Below are 19,207 nucleotides of genomic sequence, written 5' to 3' on the forward strand. Positions count from 1 at the left end.
TAATATAGCAGAGAGCAAGGGAGAGGATGTGAGCAGTGCGTACACGACAGTGATTGACAGCACTAAGACCCTCCTCCTGAATGTGATTGTTTGTTTCTGGTATATTTGTGCAGATAACAGTGGGGCCTTGAGAAGGCAGACGAGTTTGAGTTTTTCACAGGTTATCGTCTAATGTCACAATAAAGACAGTTTTACAAAAATGTAAAAACATAATTTTGATAAAACTTACCTAATGCAGCTTTAACAGCATTACATGGTACCAAAGTACATACTACAACAAACAAAAACTGGAAATTTAGGACAGATCAAAGCCAATAAAACACCCAAAAAAGAGGCATCAAGTTTTACTGATACCAGTCTTCCTATGACCGGTACGTTAATATACCTGCATTGAGAAGAACACACACAAAAAATGAGCCGGCTGAAGAGCAGAAGGGCTGCTGGGCACAAATAATGAGGAAATTGAAGGATTATTACAGATGGAGAGCAAAGATGGCTGAACTTAATTTGGACTGGTGAATAAAGGCTGAGCAAATGTGTGGGTGATAAGTGCAGGGGCGAGAAAGTGAGCATGTACATATTAAACTTTGAAGAGGGAAATTAAGTGGACCCAATGTGAGGTAACTACAATACTGCTCCCAGGGTGAGAGACAGGAGAGGAGGAGTGGGAGGGACAGTGTCTCCTCTGGTCCCTGCTGAGCCGGCTGCCTTCTACATCTCATTACCCCTTCAATCAGCCGTCGTCTCCCATCAGTGCTATATGGACTGGAAGGGCTGGCAGGTGTTCCTGGGCTTTGTCTCCTGAGTTACCGCAACAGCCCAGTCCACCTATGTGTAGCTTAAGCACTGACTACAATTGTTCGATTGAGACTTTGAATGTTTGTTAGACAACTTTAGTGAACAAACAGAATCAAAAGATCAAGAAACACAGCAGAGAAGACATGGTCAAGTTATATGATGATATTCTAAGCTTTGAAGATCTCATTGAGCAATTCCTCATTTCAAAATAGAACAACTACAAAGGACAGCATTAATCTGAGAAGCAGCCAAAATGTAAAAAGTAACTCAGGAGAGTTACTTTCCTCTCCTGGAACATAATTCAAATGGCTTGAGTTACGTTGTCTCAAATGGAGACTCTACAAATCTGGTATTTTGAGAAAAAGAAGCAGGAAGAAACCATTGCTGCAGGAAAGCCTTAAACTGAACCATTTAGTTTGCCTTTAGATAAGTAGTTGGCAGTTTTCATGCGAGAAGATGCTCAGGTCAGAACAAAATCAAATTTACATGCAAATCATCATGTGTGGCAAAAAAATAACATCGTAAAATAAACTGAGCGCACCATGCCAATGCTGAAACATGTTGTATGGAAATACAGTGCTAATTTTTTTTCTTTTGTTACTGTTCTGCAAAGATCTTCCTCATGTAAAATGTAAAGGTTTGGCTTTTATGTTATGGCACAGGTATTTGTGCAAGTGTGCTTGTGCCATCAGATATGGAAATAATGTACAAGTCCACATATATACCACTTTCCAGAAACACAGTCAGGATATTAAAAATGGGTTTCTTCCAAAATATATCGCATGAATGTAAATTGAGCATAGAAACCCCAAGATGTGAGTCTTTCTCCATTAGTATGCATGACGAGGTTTTCTGAGGTAAACCTGCTGCTCTCTTCAAATCCATGCAAGTCTCAAGAAACTCGTCAGCTAAAGCCTATGCAGCGTTACGTAACCGTTTTCTCTGTGGTTCATCCCACATCAAGAGACAAGAGGGAGAAGATGAATGTGTCAACATTTTTACAAGTAATTTACATTTCTGTTATTAAAGCCAGAGCTCCTGAATAAAATTACAGGGGTGTGTGTGTGTGTGTGTGTGTGTGTGCACCTTTGTGAAAGCTTAATTTCCCCCGTTTCTTCCACAGACCCTGGAATTAGAAGGAAGAGCAGCAATTGTTCTCAATGAACATAATGAGGTTGCATTGTAATGTTTGCATATGCCCAAGCTGCTGCTCCACTTCCTGTTAAATCACATCTGTGTCCCTGGTTTTCTGGCTTCAAACAATGTTAGCTAATGAGATCTTACTTAAAACCTCTGTTATCTATCCAAAATGTACAGCAGCTAGCAAAGGAAAAACTCATGTCAGACACCCCCAATAACAGCATCAATATGATGCATGTTTTTTCTCCACACACATGCCAGGAAAAGCAGCAGCATCCCATAGGCGAGATTAGCATTTGGAGAACTATTCGTATTAGAGCTACAATGAAGAAAGCAAGGGGTTCATTTGGCAGCTGGTATCTTTTCTAACTGGTTAAATTTTGTCTGACAGCAGATCATTATGAAGTTAGCTCTTCATAACCATCTCAGAATCTCTAGTTGTGCTTTTTCTTCTTTCTCTAATCACCATGCTGATGCTTAACAGGTGCTGACACCAACACACATTCACATTAATTGACACAATAAGGACCTTAGAATAAAAGAAATCGTCATTAGTGTTGAAGGCAAAGACGCCTGTTTATTGCAATCCAATTTGAAAATAGAGGCTCAGAGCAATAGGAGAATAAAACACTGTAATGGTAATGATGGTGGCCAAATGCCTGTGAGGGAGGCAATTGCTGTTCTTGTTCATTAATGCAAGATGGAGGACAAAGAGGCTTTTGTGTGGAGTCTGATAATTGTGAGAACAAAGAATCTGAGCGGTTGTGTGTGGAAGCATTTTGGCTTCATAATGCACCAAATAAAGGCAAAGCTGTCTCAACAACCTGAAGCTCCCGTACTCATCTACAATGTGGTGGAGGGTCAGATTGGGAAAAGTTTTCAGATATGGCATTTCAAAAAGGCTTCTTTGAATAACTCATTGAACTGTGAGATGCAGCGTATCAGGACAAAGTTGGTCAGTGGTTAAGACTTTATAGTAATTTAGTGCTGATTAAATTAGTGTAATGTCATGTGGCTTGTTATTCTATATTTTAGTTTTTTGGATTGCTGCAACAGAATCTATGGATTTATTAGCATCAATGGTTTGTCCTCGTTAATCCACCCAGCAATGTAACACCTGCTGACAAAATAATCTGCAAGTGTTTCATCAGGCAAATTAACTCAACAAAGTCATAATGTGTCAGCAACTTATATCCACAAGACCCGACCCCTCGCTAGTTTAGGTAAAGTGTTTTTGACATTTTCCTTGACAACTTCAGTGTAGTGCATTTGAAGTCTGTTGTGAAAACTGAAATGTCATTTATTATGACTTGTGGGTATTCTGAATTCTCACTTGAATGGTGATTAGTGCGCTCTGAAGATCAGGGGACTTATTTCCAGCTCCACTATAAATTAATATAAGACTTTAAGCTTTAGTAGTTTGTTATTTTCTGGATCTACTCTACACCAAAAAGAGTTATTAACCCTAGTTGTTATCCATTCAGAAAGTTACAGCTGCTGAAAAGGTTGGGCTCATGAAATATTAACCAAGTGTTGATGTGCATGTCTGTTTCATAATCTGACAGTAATAATCTGAACCTTTTTAAATGCATGAATGGATGCGACAAATCCTTATTGGTTGTTACACAGTAGAGCAATTGGTAGCACTTTCAGCAAGAAGGTCCTGAGTCTGAATCCCAGGCTAAAATATTTCTGAACGAACTTACATATTCTTCCTGTACATGCATGACTGTCTCACTCTCCAGAGAGTACTCCCTTATATAACACAGGTTAACAATGGAGGAAAGGAGTCCTATACTAAAGTGTTGAGTTGTAAAATCTTAAAGCATTTGTTTATTCCACAATGATTGATTGTTTAGTTTTAAAAAAATCCAGAGGTTTCTGAAAGCTGATGGTGACTGATGAAAACATAAGGTGGGGATCACTGAAAGTCAAGTGGAATCAGGAACCTAACATTTCCAAGCAATCAGTGTGACAGAGGTGGTGATATTTCACTTTGAACCAAACTGGTTGACGGACCAGCAGGACCCTCAAGATGACAGCCCCCTGAGAACCTCCTCTGAATGGCTGATCTGCACCCCGATTTTTTATTCCCCCATCAGTGCTTCTTTCTCCCTCCTCCCCTGTGCCACCTTGCTCCCCCATCTCTATTTTCAGACGCACACATCTTTTCCACATTCCTCCCCACTCGCTGCAGCGGCGGGGAAATCCCTTGAAGATGCCGCTCCATCAGTAATGATTTTCTGCTCAGCTGAGCAATGAAAGGTACACATGCACCCTCCCTGCCTGGCTCTCCCCAACCTCTCCTCTCTGTGCAAACCCCATCATCTATCCCTCAATGCATCTCATTAAAGTTTTAAAGTGAAGGTAAGCCAGTACATCAGTGCGTTCCTCCATCCTCCCACTCCAACCTCGCTAAACTTCCGCAGCCCATCCCTTCCTTGCTTGTTTTCTCCGCACTTCTCAATCCTCAAATCTCAAGTTTTAGACAATATTATAAAATTAACGCCAAGGCGGAAAAGAAGCATACAGAGTGCAACAATTAAAAGGCTGGAAATCCATCGTGTTTATATTATTTTGTGCCCAGAAGGTGCAAGTGAAGGAGAGGAACAGAATCTAAATCTTTTGTCAAAGAAATATTTTTTTTCTATGCTTTAACATCTTAACTGTGGATATTTATCTCGATTAGGAACACAAAATAATATTGTTTATACTACAGAATAAATGTATTTACAATGCCCTAGAAATGTGTATTTTTTTTAATGATTACAGTTTTAGCATGGGAAGGCTGATTACTACAAATTATTCATGTGATATGCAGCACAAGTCTTTATGAAAATTACTTATGATAAAAAAATGCATCCATAATTTCACTGAGACCAAACATTCTGGCTGCAAGGAGTATGATGTATTTTGTGTTCCTTCAAGGGCTGCCTCCTAATGACGCATTTCCCTCCCAGCTCCCATTAATATAACAACAAATTGTTTGAATAATTTTTTACTAATTAAAAATGCGGCTTTATTACATTTTACTTCATTGTTATACAATATATTTTAGCAAGTGAGAGCCAATGTGAACAAAGATTTGAATATACAGCTTTAAGTATAATTAACTATTTATGTATTTAAAAAAATAAATATTATAAGACCCAACTAGAAACAAAGAAAATTGGCTTTAGCAAGAGTGCAACTCTAAAGAAATAAAGAATCCATTAATCCACTTGACGCAAAATGCAAAAAGTGGTGAGTGATATTTCCACGCAACTTACAAATATTTTTCAATTATGGTTTAATTGTATGCATTTTTTAGTCGTTTGTCTGGATTAAATTACATTCATCTTGGTTTGAACATCTACACATCTACAGTAAAATTAAATTAAACTGAGATGAATGCAGGCACAGCATTAATCAGTCAACAATTTCCCTAAACATTTAAATAAATTATTATTCTACAAGAAGAAGGATTGTATTCAAAAGCCTATAAGAAACAAAACATCCCTTCTCTGGGTCATGTCTGTCTGCATTTCATGCTTGTTGTTGCTGATGCTGTTTCCTAGGAAATCTCAGAGTATCCAAATCTCCAGTTTGTCATCACCTAAATATTTCAGTGAGGATGAAGTATATACTGTAGACAGATCCACACTTTAAAAACACTGAAAATCTCTCATAAACTGACTCAGTGTCTTGTTAAAAAGTTCAGGAAAAAGAAAATTCTATGAGTGAACTGATCAATTAGCCCCGATTTCCTTAATTTTGGGAAATCTGTGACCGGTTGATACTTAAATGTGAAGCCGATCTCATCTACTGATCTCATCTACCTCTGCAAACGTCTAAAAATCGGCCACTGTGCTCTATTGATCTGCTGTGAGAGAGGGTTGACTGATAGACGTAGCCATCAGGTCATGACTACATGTTCACAGTTAACAATAGTCAGCCCACTGTGGCCAATTCAGCAACTTTCTAGCAACATTTCAGACAATAACATCAGTATATGCCAAAATCGGAATCGATAGGTCAGTTTTTCTAAAGATCAGTGATCACCCAGAAAATGGAAATGAGTGAGTGCACCATTAGAAACTTCATAAAAATGTCAGAACAAGTCAGCAGTGGAGAAAGGATGAAAAAAAACTAACAAAAAACAACCCACCAATTCCTGAGAAAATAGTGATTCTTTTTTTGGCAAAATATACTGGTTGAAGTCATGAAGAAACCATCCAAGGCTTTAAATAACTGTTTCTAAGGTTTCAAAATGGTAAGCTTTGTGTTTGAATTCAGTTTGTTTACATAGTAAATCTGAGCCATTTCGGGTGTAGGGGAGCCACACAGCTGATTAGCATACCAGATTTTATTGGCTGTTCAGACACTTTTGTTTTAGTCTTTTGGCTAATAAGTTGCAAATTTGAAATAAATTCATGGCTCATTAACATCCACACCGCTCACTTTTCATTAACCATATTTTTCAATACAACAGTCTTAAAAAATTGTTAATGTGGACAAATTATTATGGCTAACATAATTGTAGCAGCTCTAATTTCTCGTATATAAGAAAATCTAGAATAAATCTGAGTACATCAATCATCAGTAAGTACATATTTAGTTTTGAAAACTTATACGACTAGTTTAGAGTAAATTAACTTATTTTATAGTTATAGATTAAACTAAGCTGAAGTCAACTGAAAGTGTTCCTTGAAGCCAAGCCTGAGGCTTGAAAGGAAATACAAACCTGACCTCAACAGGGGCTTTGATAGATGGGATCAGGTCCAAATTTGCCATGAGCACCATAATATTAATCTTTTTAAGGATTAATTCAGCCAGTAACATCCAACAGCCTCTCAGCAACCTGTTTCATGAAAGTGAATGCTGGCAACTGATCAATATTAATGGCACAGAAGTGAGACCTCATTATGCTGAAGGTCATGGCAGGAGGTGGATTTAGAGCAGAGGAAGATGAACAAAACTCTTGAACATTTGTGGCAGAGCAGAAACATTTGTCTAGCTGTATGACACCCCCTGAAGGCAACATGTCATTCCCACTTACATGCTTTTAAAAAAGTTTGAAATTTAAGGCGAAAATGTGTTAAATAGTCGCTGTGACTTTCAGTGTCTACAAAGTGAAATCAGTCATTAAAATGCAAAAAAAGGTCCAGGGAAGTACTGATTTATGGCACCAAAGGGACTTTGAATGCAGCAGATAGAGACTGTATCTGGGCAGGCAGTGAGGTGCATTAATGATGAGCTGATCACCGGCTTTTTACAGTTTTCATGAGAGTGGAAATCTCTTAAACCCAGTGAGTAATGACTGAGCACAGGCACATGGGGGAGGGGAACGCTTCAGCTTACTCCTATTCTCATTGCTCAAGTCATATAAGACATAACTTGTCTTATAAGACATGATGCCCCGTCAGGAGACAACGAAAAGTCAAATGTTAATATTAATCAGAACAATTATTTGTTTAAGCATGGCTGTGCACCTCTTCACATTGTCTTCTCTTTATTAGTTTTGGCTGCATGTGCTTTGATCAAGTGTTTTTTCAGTTTTTGATGGAGATGAGGTTAACCTCAGTTGATGTGTGGAACACATGAGACAGTATGTTATGGGGGAGACCTGCTAATGCTAAAATACTAAGCCTTTCCACACTCCATAGGAACCCTGTACTTGGATTGATAGAAAGAAGGGGGCACAAAAACACTAGAGTATTGCACTGAATTTACCCAGGCTGGCAACAGCTGATGAAAGACTTTCAAAATCCATGAAAGTAACTCACTACGTCTTTAAAATATTACAATACTGTTAAAATGTGCTCATAAATGCAGCAAAATGAGATGACACCATATAATTACCTGTGAAAACATGATATAGATGCTTTTACGCAACATATTTATAGCAAGCTGTTAGGCTTGTATGACAACTGTGAGACAACAATCAAGTAAAAAAGAATGATTTTAAACATGAATAAATAAATTCAATGCATAAGGAAAGCAGTGAATGACTTGCTTCGCAAGTCCTTATGCTTTCCTTGCTCTCCTTATGCATTGCTATGGGCAGGCCCCAATAATTTGTTCTTTGCTACTGTATTCAAAGCCTGGGTTTGCGTGCTGCTATTAGCTGATGTAAACCACACATTCACAGCTGATGTGTGTGTGATGCAACCTGTGCGCTCCGGAGCTTCAGCTCAAACTTCCATCATTACAGTCCCTTGAATGATGCATCGTAGTGCATTCACATCAGGCCACTGTATCAGCCAAGCCTGAATATCTTCCACCTATTCCATTTTTCTTTTTTTTTGCTGAAGCTTTCTCTGTGGGAATGATCACTCCTGCATCACTGCAGATGGTGTCGGTCTACATTTTTCATCACAGCTGAATATTCCTCATCAGCTGAATACTGAGCAGCAGCTCGGAGGAATAGCTGCTCTGTGCACAGCATGCATGACAGTGAGCCAAAGCAGTGATTGGCAAATATAAAAATAAACTGAATAAATAAAACATCCCCGGCATGGTCAAAGTGAAAAAAGTTTGCCGTTTTGCACAACTGTCAGGAACATAAAGTGTCTCGTTAACAGTTAAAGTAAATAAAAATAATACGCAAGAATTAGAATAAAGAGTCAAGAGGATCATTAAAGAAACCCTTTCTAAAAAAAACTCATCATTCTGAGAGAAAGATCTGTCTGACAGAAGGGACAGACAAGTGTGAGTCATTACCATCGAAGTGCGATTTTGATGGGTGTGGTGAGGCAGGAGGTGAACAGGTCAGCAGGGAGGTCCGGGTTCATGGGCAGCAGCTCGTTTGCCTCACATGCAGCCAGTTGGATGCAGTTCTTCATGGAGGGCGGAAGCGGCATCTGTGCGAGTGGGTGGCTGGGATTGATGGCCGCAACCTGAACAGACATACAACAGGTCAAAAGCTGTTTGGAGATTTATTTTGACTAGCAGAAGGGAGTTTGTGTAAATCCATCCAGAGCACGTTTCACATTTGCAAATACATCAGGTAATCGATCTCAACGGGGAGTCTGGCTTTGAGCTCCATAACAGTTTTTTATTCAATCTCCTCCACCACCTGACCAGTTCTCTCAGCAAATAAACAACAGAGAGGGAAAGAAGCTGGTATACTGATACTGATTTATTTAAAACAAATCTTGTTCTCATCTGTCAGAGTGAGCATTGCTTTCAATAGCACACTTTGATTCTCTGATGTTGGGTGATGGAAGGGGGATGACTGACGTAACACATTAGTGTAAAATCACTAACTGAAAATGACAAAACATGTTTTAGGCCGAAAACAAAATTTTGCAAAACAAAAATGAATGAGTGCAGATATTGTCCACATAGAGGTACACCGCTAAATCGGCCCTGTGATTACATGAAGAAACAATATTATCCACCGTATTTACTTCCAGAAAGATCTGAAAATCAGCCACTGTCCTTTCATGCTCTGCTGAGAGAGAGGACTGACACAGACCTGCCCACCAGGTTATAAATACACATACTGTATGTGGTCAACAATTCTCAAACAGTTATCTAGAAAAAGAAGTAACAAATAGTTCTTAACATCACTTTTATCATTACCACAACAATAGCACAAAATATTGTGATAAAAATTTAAGTCCATGTCATCCACCCCATGGATACAACTTTTAAACAATGTCAAAGAGAATTCTGAAGTCTGAAAATTAAAACATTTCTGCAATATGTTTTCTTCTTTCTACACTTATCCATGAAGCATGGAAAATACAGACCTTTCCATAAGTTATCAGACTGCCCAGAAAGCCTTAGTGTATCAATCTGTAAACTCATAAGTTGTTTGCAGACAAAATTAGCTGGAAAAACATATAAAAGTTACAAAGTGAGAGCTGAATCACTAAAACTTAGAAAAAAAATCTAATCTCTGAAGCAAACAAGACAGTTTATGTGGAGTGTTGAGCACAAATGTGCAGCAGGTGATGGCTTTAGCACCTAGTCACCACCTAAATTAGTCTGCTCTGGTGTCTTTCTTGCAAGCTGTTTGCTCTCATGAGACTCAGCATCAACTTACTGCTAATAAAATCATGAAAACAACAATTCCCATAATCCTCTTTAACTTCCGTCAGAGCAGAAATGTATCAATAAGCAAACCCATTCTAACAAAGACTTGCAGCATTGATTATTCAACACAATCCCTGCAGACTGAAGAGTTGCTTTTAATATTTCTAAGCTGTGTTACAGTGATGATGCATTTAAACTGAAAAGCAAGAGGATGGCAAAACAAAGAGCATCTCATTAAAACCAAAAACATTTGCTGTCTTAGGAGCATTTGTTCACCGATAAAAGTTTTTCATTTTTCCCACTGCTGCAGAAAAGGCGAGCTGAATATCCTGTTGCATAAATTTGATATCACAGTTTTCCACCAGGCAAAAACTTGGCCACAAATTCCTATGAAAGAAAAACAAAGTGTTTAGGTGAAGTTTTCTCTGCCCCTTAACAGGCGGTCTGTGAATGGAAAACAATCATCCTGTTTATTCTGGGAGCCAACTTATGGAGCTATTTCTACATCCTAGGTCAGGGAAGTCAATACTTGCAAATGCGAGATATGGAGGAGGCGTCCCCATCATGTAAAACTTTAATTGTATTTGGAGCTCTTGACTATTTATAGGCTAATTGTACTGAAGGACTCCTGGTAAGTTTGATGGGACTTCTATATAGTTTGTTTGTAGAGCAGACTAGACTTTAATGAGCGCTGGATCTTAAGAGAGGCAGAAAGCCAAACCCTCTCTTATCCCGACTGTGTTGGCATGTTTTTTTTCATTGTCAATCCTTATTCTGGTGAGAAATCAGTCAGAGATGCTATTCTTCCTGCCAAAAATATCATTAGATGCTTGGGGAGGAAAAAGCAATTTTGATAGGAAAATAAAACAACTTACGATTACAAGTAGAGGCATTGGATAAGTAAACACAAATGATTGATGATTAAGTGGATAGCAATTAATAATGCAATTAATTAAAATTAACTGCATCATTATTAGAATTCTTACTATTAAGAACCAACAAAAATAAAAATTTTACATGTTGTGAGTTTAGAGACTGTATTCTGTATATCTTAAGCAGCTTGTTCTTTTCTAATCTCTGATTTCAACAAGGCATTTTTAGCCACTCTACTGCAGCTCATAGAACATTTTCAATGTAAACTTATGAAATTATTGTGTTTAAAATTCTCAGCAGATCAGTTTCTAAAATACACATAAAAAATTAAAAAAAACGCCTCTGTTTTGAAACCTGGTTTAAGTTTCAGTCGTCTAGGTCTTGATCCCCAAATGCTTTATCCTGCACTCATGTAATATAATGTCTCAGATTAGAAAATCGGTTGATAAAGAGACACTTAAGAGCATTTCTTTAAATTGAAGTACAAAATATTTGAGAGCTATAAAGTGCTAAAACTACTCTGTGACCGTCTTTAGGGAAATCAGCCAGTCAAGGAAGAAGAGATTGGATAATCAATAGAAAAAAGTGACAGAGTAAAGTGTTTTTGTCAATTTGAGTAAGAAAAAAACAGAATTTATTCATCCACTAATTAATCTTAAAAATGTATGTGACAGCAAGCTTACACACACACATATATATATATATATATATATATATATAGATTTTAATAATAAAAACAGAATGGTTTAATCAATCTTGCCAATAAAAGACTAAAGTGTGTTCATCATCTCCAAGTTAACAGTCATTAAAATGAAAGAAACTTGAATATCAGAGCTGATGCTAAAATTATAGCATCCACACAAAATGAACTACATTCTAACTAAAAAGACTCTTCATTTCCTGCTGAAGACACCATCCACACTCTAATCTGTTTATTTATATACAGAATTATAAGTCACTCCATAGAGCATTTTCTAATACCTGCATTTAAATGTAACATCACAATTTTCCTTTCCACATTGCCTTAATCCACCTATCCAGCCTCATCAAATCTATGAAGATGTTTCACTATGAACATCTTCATTTGCAAATCAGACAAACCTACAAAAATTTGTGTCCTTCTGACCAAAAACTTCCATAATTTCAAAGCGGTTGTAGGCTGTTTCAGCCCTCAGTTTCCAGTGTTGCTCTTGAGCCATATGAACAAGTTAAAAATGGCACATTAGATCAGGGGGTGCATGCAAAACACCTTTGAAGAATGGTACTGAATTAAGCTTCAGCCCCATTCAGCTAGACTTGCTACTACTGCACAGGTATAAACACAGTGTTTATACCTGTGTCTTAGAGCAGAGCTGTTGTGAAACACTCAAAGCTGGATGTATTATAGTTTAAAAAATTCTAACTTTCACCTCGTGCTGTGAAACCCCTGGAGTTTTGCTCTGGAGAGCATGCAGAGGGATTTGGGATGCACAACCAATAGCAACAGACTCTTGGTGAAATACAATAACAACAACAATAAAAAAATAGGAGGTTTCGTCACAGGTACCAAAAAACGCAAGAGGAAACTATTTTATTTCGCTCATTCAACTGCAGTTTCCAGTAAAGCTTATTAAACTTTAAAGATATTCTTGTAATGGAGCTGCATAGATTTATATAGGAACACTTTATTGCTGTATATGCTGCTCTCTACAAGTCCAATAACTCATTAATAGGCTCTGTAATAGAGGGCCAAAAAAGGAGGGTGAAGTTCAGATCTCATTACATTATGTATTTAACACATAGCTGTAAGAGTGGCTCTGCACACATGAATAAATAATGATATTAAAAAGAAAAATTGTCTCAACTAATAGAGCGGTGGAGAGGTGTGCCACTATTTTCCTTCTTGTTGAATCAAACACATTTCTCTCTCCTCTTTGAAGCACTTTGCGGGCGTGTACGATTGGTGCCGCTCAGATGGATTTCCGCCAATCTTGTTACGACATAATTCCTCCTTCGGCTAATTAGGAGATCCTGCTAGCAGAGAAATAAATCACAAAGCAGTGTGTGCGTCTAATGCCTCTCGGTGCGTTAGCCTAAGAACATCATCTGGTGAAAGAAAGCGTGTCACTGCCAGCCATGATAATCCTGACGGTAAACACAACAGCACCGCCGGCACAAGCTGATTAATGCCAAGCATCCACTGTAATTATCACATTAGCATATTGTAATCTGGGAAATTACCATGAAAATCATAATGACAGCCTTCCTTTTTTTGTTGCTTTCTGGAGGACAATACGGCAGGATATAACTGCTGAAGACTCCTTTTTTTCATAAATGCAACGTTAAATTACAAAACTAATTCTTCACAGGAAGAGGATTTCAGATGTTCTCAGCAGAAGAGAGCTGCCATGTGAAACGCTAATTGAGAACTACAGTTTAAGAGCTATGCATGCATTATTTATTGCAATATTACATGGTGAAAAAAGAAGGTTTAATGTTAGCGTACTGGAAAAAGCAAAACCGCAACACACACAAACACGAGTACACCCAGAGAGCAGCAGCTGTAAGAGCTGCAGTGATTCCTTCTCATCACACACACTTTACTCCCTGCTAATGCAACAAGCATGTTCGCTGAGTGCACACAGGAAGTGATGAGATTTTTAAAAGGAACCAGGTGGCCATATGATTGTGCATTCAGTACACATCTCTTACACTCTCACACACACAGATGAACTGCATGGTCCACATGAGGTCCATAATGCAAAACTGGGAGGAGGTGACAAAACACTCCCTCCCTCTGTCATGCCTCCCTAATCTCACCCAAGCACTTGATCTGCATCACAGCTTTTTCGAGTAAAACGGTCCCTGGTGAAGTCAAGCTTGTCGTTCTGGGCGAGAACTGAGAGCTGTCCGTTCCTCAGTGGTGTGTGGTTGGATGACTCTGCTTGGGACCAGTGATGTGCAGAACAAACGTGCTGCAACACAGATACTATCTGTGCATGTTAAGGAGGACGATCTCCCTTACAAACTGTGACAAAAGAGCTGCAAGCTTCAATCCGTTTTTGTCTATTTCTCAATAGATCAGAAAAAAAAAGAATTTCAATCGAAGTGTTGGGGGAATTGTATGTTTCTTTTTAAGCAAACAAACAAACAAAAAACCCAGAAAAGTGGGAGGTGCATTTGTAACTGACCGCTAATCAACACTGTGCTGAACCACCATTTGATGTAATCACAGCTTCAAGTCTTTAAGCATTAAGCAACTAAAGACTGGAATTATCTCACACTCTCCTTCGCATACAAGTTCTTTATAAGTGATTGAGATTATGAATTTTCCAGCTTTGACAGAGATTCTCAGTTAATTTCCAGCCTGGACTTTAACTGGGCCATTCATCTAAACAATTTTGTTGTCGATCTGGTTGGACATTTATGAACATCATCCGGAGGGAGGGTGACCTTCATCCACAGTCTCCAGGTTTTTGCAGCCTCTATAACATATTTTCTTCCAGAATTGTTCTCCATTTGTCTTTTCTGCATTCCTATCATCTCTGACCAGCTTCCCTGTTCCTGCTGAAGAAAAGCATGCCAGTAGCATGATGCTGCCACCACCAGGATTCACTGTGAAGAGGTATTTAGACTGATGTGTGGTGTTAATCTTCCACTAGACATCACATTCTGCATGTCAGACCAATCCCCTGTGACAAACGGCGAATCAATTTATTTATTTTGGCTTTTTTTAGATAGTGGCTTTCTTTTTCTTTCACAGATGAAAAGTGCTTCTATAAATTCCCCCCAACTTAACCCCTGACTTGTCTGCTATGTTTTTTGATCTACGTGACGCTGTGGCCTTCACAGACCAGCAGTAATTTACAAATGAATTACTCACAGATGGATTATTCAGTAGCTTATTGACTTTTGAAAGCTTACATTGAATTTCATTTTCTGTATCAAAGTAAGTATTCAGAAGAGGCATGGATACTTTCACAAGGCTCTGTTGATCCTCTCCTGAAAGATTGGGAGCTATTTGGAAGTCACTACCTTTATGCTAATCTTCCATTACATCACCCTATGAAGTACAGTACTTCCTGTTAAAGAGAATGGGAAGTGCAGGCACCAAAGAGGAAAAGTGATATTGCGTATGGATATTATGCAACTTCCCATGCATCCAACTAAATTACTTCTTGAGCTTACTTCCTGCATAAATCCAATAGCTGAACCTCAAAGCTTTAGGACTGAAAACTTTAAAAATTATAAAACAACACAGGAAATCTCTTTAAGGTATAGTGTTAACTGTTATGGAAAATGTAAATGGAAGTACAAAAATGATCAATCAAACATTTGCTGCCTTGTCTCATCCCAGGCTTTATGGAATCAATTTGACAAAAACAGCACTGTAGTGTAAAGAGGAGTGCTCTCATAAATAAACTTTCAGTAGCAGTGAGAGTTTTATTTTCCTACTTGCTATTAGAAAAGGCTCCCAGTCTTTTCTGTGTAGGTACAAAGCCTATTTAATTCCCCTTTTAGACTCTTTTTACATTTAAGTAGTAACATTTGTAACACAATTAAGCTGCAACTGAACAATAAAAATGTACATGTTGGTGTAATTAAACAAGAAGTCCTCATATTGTGAAAAGCTGAGACATTAAGGAACAGGCTGGCTAAGCTCTAAAATCTGATGTGTGAACACAAATCAAGATGGCAATGAAAGACAGGATCTTTCACTGGGTGACCCAGAGGAGCACTTTCGACCTTGGTCCCCAGGATCAATTGTTGTACCTTCTTTTACTGTTGTGTTTTGACGTTTCCCTGTTGTCACATACCCAACCTAATCAAAGTGTGATCAACAAGCTTCTAGATGACTTGTTTACATACTGAGAACGTAATGTAGTAATTTAAATCAAGTGTACTGGAGCAGAGACTTATCTGAAGAATGAGGAAGAGTCGGCTCAGAGGACTGGGATTGAGACCTAATGATCAAAATCTTCATTTTTGTATGCAAGAGGACATGTAGGAACAAATTAAAAGCATGTACACATCAAGTACGAACATTGATATTTGTCTTCCCACCAAGGGCTACAACTTCACTCTGTTCTTGCAGGCATTTTTTGGAGTTCTCTGTGTTTGACATGTTTTACTCCAAAGAAAACAGGGAATCAAAGTGCTAATTTAAGTGGAGGAAAAGGTTTTTAAAACATGTTTACCCACAATCCTCCTATGACCTCATGAAACTCTCAGAACACAGCGGGTTAATCTGAGGGCAAACACAGGCATTACAGCGACTCAGCAGTTTATCTGCTGCTTTCACCTTTACTTTTTAAAAGAGAATGCAGCATTCATCATGGCTCCTCTTTGCCAACTTCCAGCTTCACACTGTACATTCTCCCATTTCCTCACTGTCGTTTTTTTTTCCCGTTAATCTACAGTTTGGCAAAAACTTCTTTATGAATAATTAAAATAAATGACAGCGCCATCTCATCAGGCATTCACATTGCTAGTTTCAGCCAGAGGAGAAAAGATGAGACAACATAATAAAAAGGTGAAGTGTTGAAAAGACTGAAGCAGTGATGGATTGCTTGAAGAGTTCCTACATATTCGTCATGTAAAAAATTCATACATTTTGAGACTCAAATTTCCCAGGAGTCAGGCGCTCTGGATGGATGGATGGATGGATGGATGGATGGATGGATGGAGCTAGAGCAAGATAACAATGAAGAAACGATGCTAGGAAAGAAGGAAGCACACCAAGAAGAAAGGAAGGATGATACATTTATGAAAGGGCAGGAGGAAGGACAGATGGAAGAGAAGTAGGCCAAAATGAAGGACAAAATGATAGGAGGAATAACAAGGATTAAAAACAATAAAAGCGAGTGTGAAATTAGTAAAATTAGAAGGGAGAGAGGATGAAAATAAATAAGAAAGATGGAATAAAAGGAAGAATCAAGAGAATTAATGATATGAGAAAAGGAACAAAAGAGGACACAATGAAAGGAGGACAAAAAGTAAAGAAGGAAGGCAGGACATAAATAAAGGGAGAAGATAAAGTCATAAAATACACAAAGAAGAGAAATGAAGGACAGGATGAAGGAAGAAAAAATGAAAGAAAGAAAGAATATAGAGAAGGATAAATGGTAGGAAAGAAGGGGAATTCAAAAGGAAGAAAAGAAGCATTACAGGATATGTGAGATAAAGGAAGGACATGTAGGAAGAAAAGAAGAACAGACATGAGGAGTAACAACAAAAGGAAAGGGGGAAAAAGGACATGATAGAGGAAAATAGGATAGATGAAAGGAAGAAGAAAGAAATTAAGGACAGAAAGACACAAGACAAGGGCAGAGAAATGAGACACAAGATTGAAATAGCATTTAGTCTACAGGAAAGAAAGCAACATCTGATAAAATAAACATTTTTTATTCAAATCTTGATAACTAAAGACATTCCCACACTGTGTGGAAAGTCTGTATTTATGGATAAAGGGAACAAACCAAGTCCTTTTGATCCAGCTGCCCATTAGCAGTGAGCAAGAAATCCGGCTGAGAATCATGACTCGACACCAATTAGATTCAACTTCCTTAACTTCTGTACAGGTCATGTGTGCTCAGTAACGCTCCCCGTTTCTGTCTAATAACTCCTAAATACCAACACTTCATCTCGTTCTATCTGACTGCTCGCTAATTCTGTGTTTGAAAGACTCATCTCATGTTTTAGAATGCCGTCCTCTCCTGTTAAATCCCAGCTTGTATTTCATTGCTCCTGTGCAGCAACATGTCGTAAACCATGAGTGGTTTTGCTGAAGCTCCCTCACCTCCAGCTCCTGTTCTCGCTGGAGGGCGAACTGCTTAAACGACTTGACGATAATTCCCGCATTGGAGCAGTCGTAAACAAAAATGGACGGGCTCCCCATCCAAGTCTGCAGGTCGTAGATGGACAGCGGGATGTATTGTGTGTAATTCTGAAAAGCAGAGAGGAGAGAGGTGTGAGATTTGGTGCATCGTGTTGCTGCTGATAAGTCACTTTTATAGATTTTTACAGTGTTCAATTATTCACCAGGCATCTGCTTGATGGAAACCGTTGATTAAAGAAGTGGAAAATAGGGTTGAAAACGTGAAAGTGAAGCAGACATGGAGAGCGTAGGAAGTTCATATATTATATCCAAAATTTACACTGGAAAAACACAAAATCTTACCAAGTATTTTTGATCTAGTTTCTAGTGCAAAATATCTTAATGCACTTGAAATAAGAAAAAAAAACTTACAAGTAACTCTTCAGCAAGATATATGAGCTTGTATAAAATCAATAATTCTTTCATATTGATGAAAATGCGCTAATCCCACTGGCAGATTATTTCACTTGCCAGTGGAATTAGGAATTATTTACTTAAAGCACGCTCCTATATCTTGCTAAAAAGCTAGTAATAAGTTAGTTTCATCCAATTTCAGGTGTACTAAGATATTTGCACTAGAAACTAGGCCAAAAGCACTTGGTAGGATTTTGTGTTTTTGCAGTATAACTTTATACACCACCAGCTGGTTTTTTGGTGCAACAGGGAGCACCGCAGTGTTTTAGAGAAAAAAGATAAAGATGCAAAATGAACAGGTTCATCTCCATAAACTTCAATTCCGGCAAGAAGTTAATTTGTTTTAGGCGATCAATCTGTGGTTCTACTCTGGTGTTAAGAAATACCAAACTTCTTTCAGGGCCCATCTGCATTGTTGCCTCTGGTGTGTCTCGTCTTCCCCTAGAAAATATTCCACAGGCTCTACGGGTTCAGGTCATGGAGTTTGATGGCCCATCAAGCTGTTATAACACGTTTGCTACAGGTTTTATCAGGGCCTTTAGCAGTATGAGCAAGTACAAGGTCTTGCTAGAAGATGAAATAAACATCTATATGAAGCTTAATTTTGGATGCGATAAAACATTTGGACGAACACCAGCAGATGCTCCCAGTATCAGCACTGACTTTAGAAACTCTCCACTGGATTTCAAGCAACACAGATCTTGTGTCTCTCCACTCTTCCTCCAGATGCTGGGACCTTGATTATCAAACGAAAAACAAAATTTAATTCTACCTTTAAAGAAAATGGTAACTGGTCCATAACTGGTCAGGAATAATCAGTATCTAGTCCTGATTAGATACTTCTGATGTTGTCCATTGTTCATGGGTTGAACCCATGTCCTAAGTACCTCTGAATGCGGAGGCGCTTGAAGCTTAGACTTCATCTGGAGTCCACACCTTGTGAATCTCCCTCATATTGGATGGGCTTTACTTTCACTTCACAATCCTCTCAGCAGCTATCCCTGCTGATTGTGTTCTTTTTTAACCACACCTTTTCCTTCCACTCAACTTTCACATACGGTAATATGTTTAGTCACAACACTCTGAAAGGTCTGCTTTCTTTTT

General features: G+C 38.3%; 1 protein-coding gene across 6 annotated transcripts in view; it reads right to left on the reverse strand.

The window, feature by feature from the left end:
• rptor (regulatory associated protein of MTOR complex 1) overlaps nt 1-19,207 on the reverse strand; it is a 142,422-nt gene that overhangs the window by 84,347 nt on the left and 38,868 nt on the right. For all 6 annotated transcript variants that reach the window (XM_023333675.1, XM_023333676.1, XM_023333674.1 and 3 more), the window contains exons 6-7: nt 17,612-17,758; nt 8,641-8,816 (exon numbers count right to left, since the gene is read on the reverse strand). In XM_023333675.1, coding sequence (XP_023189443.1) covers nt 8,641-8,816; nt 17,612-17,758 — 323 coding nt within the window. The remainder of the gene's footprint in view (nt 1-8,640; nt 8,817-17,611; nt 17,759-19,207) is intronic.

The sequence above is a fragment of the Xiphophorus maculatus genome, chromosome 5 (assembly GCF_002775205.1).
Source record: "Xiphophorus maculatus strain JP 163 A chromosome 5, X_maculatus-5.0-male, whole genome shotgun sequence".
Lineage (NCBI taxonomy): Eukaryota > Metazoa > Chordata > Actinopteri > Cyprinodontiformes > Poeciliidae > Xiphophorus > Xiphophorus maculatus.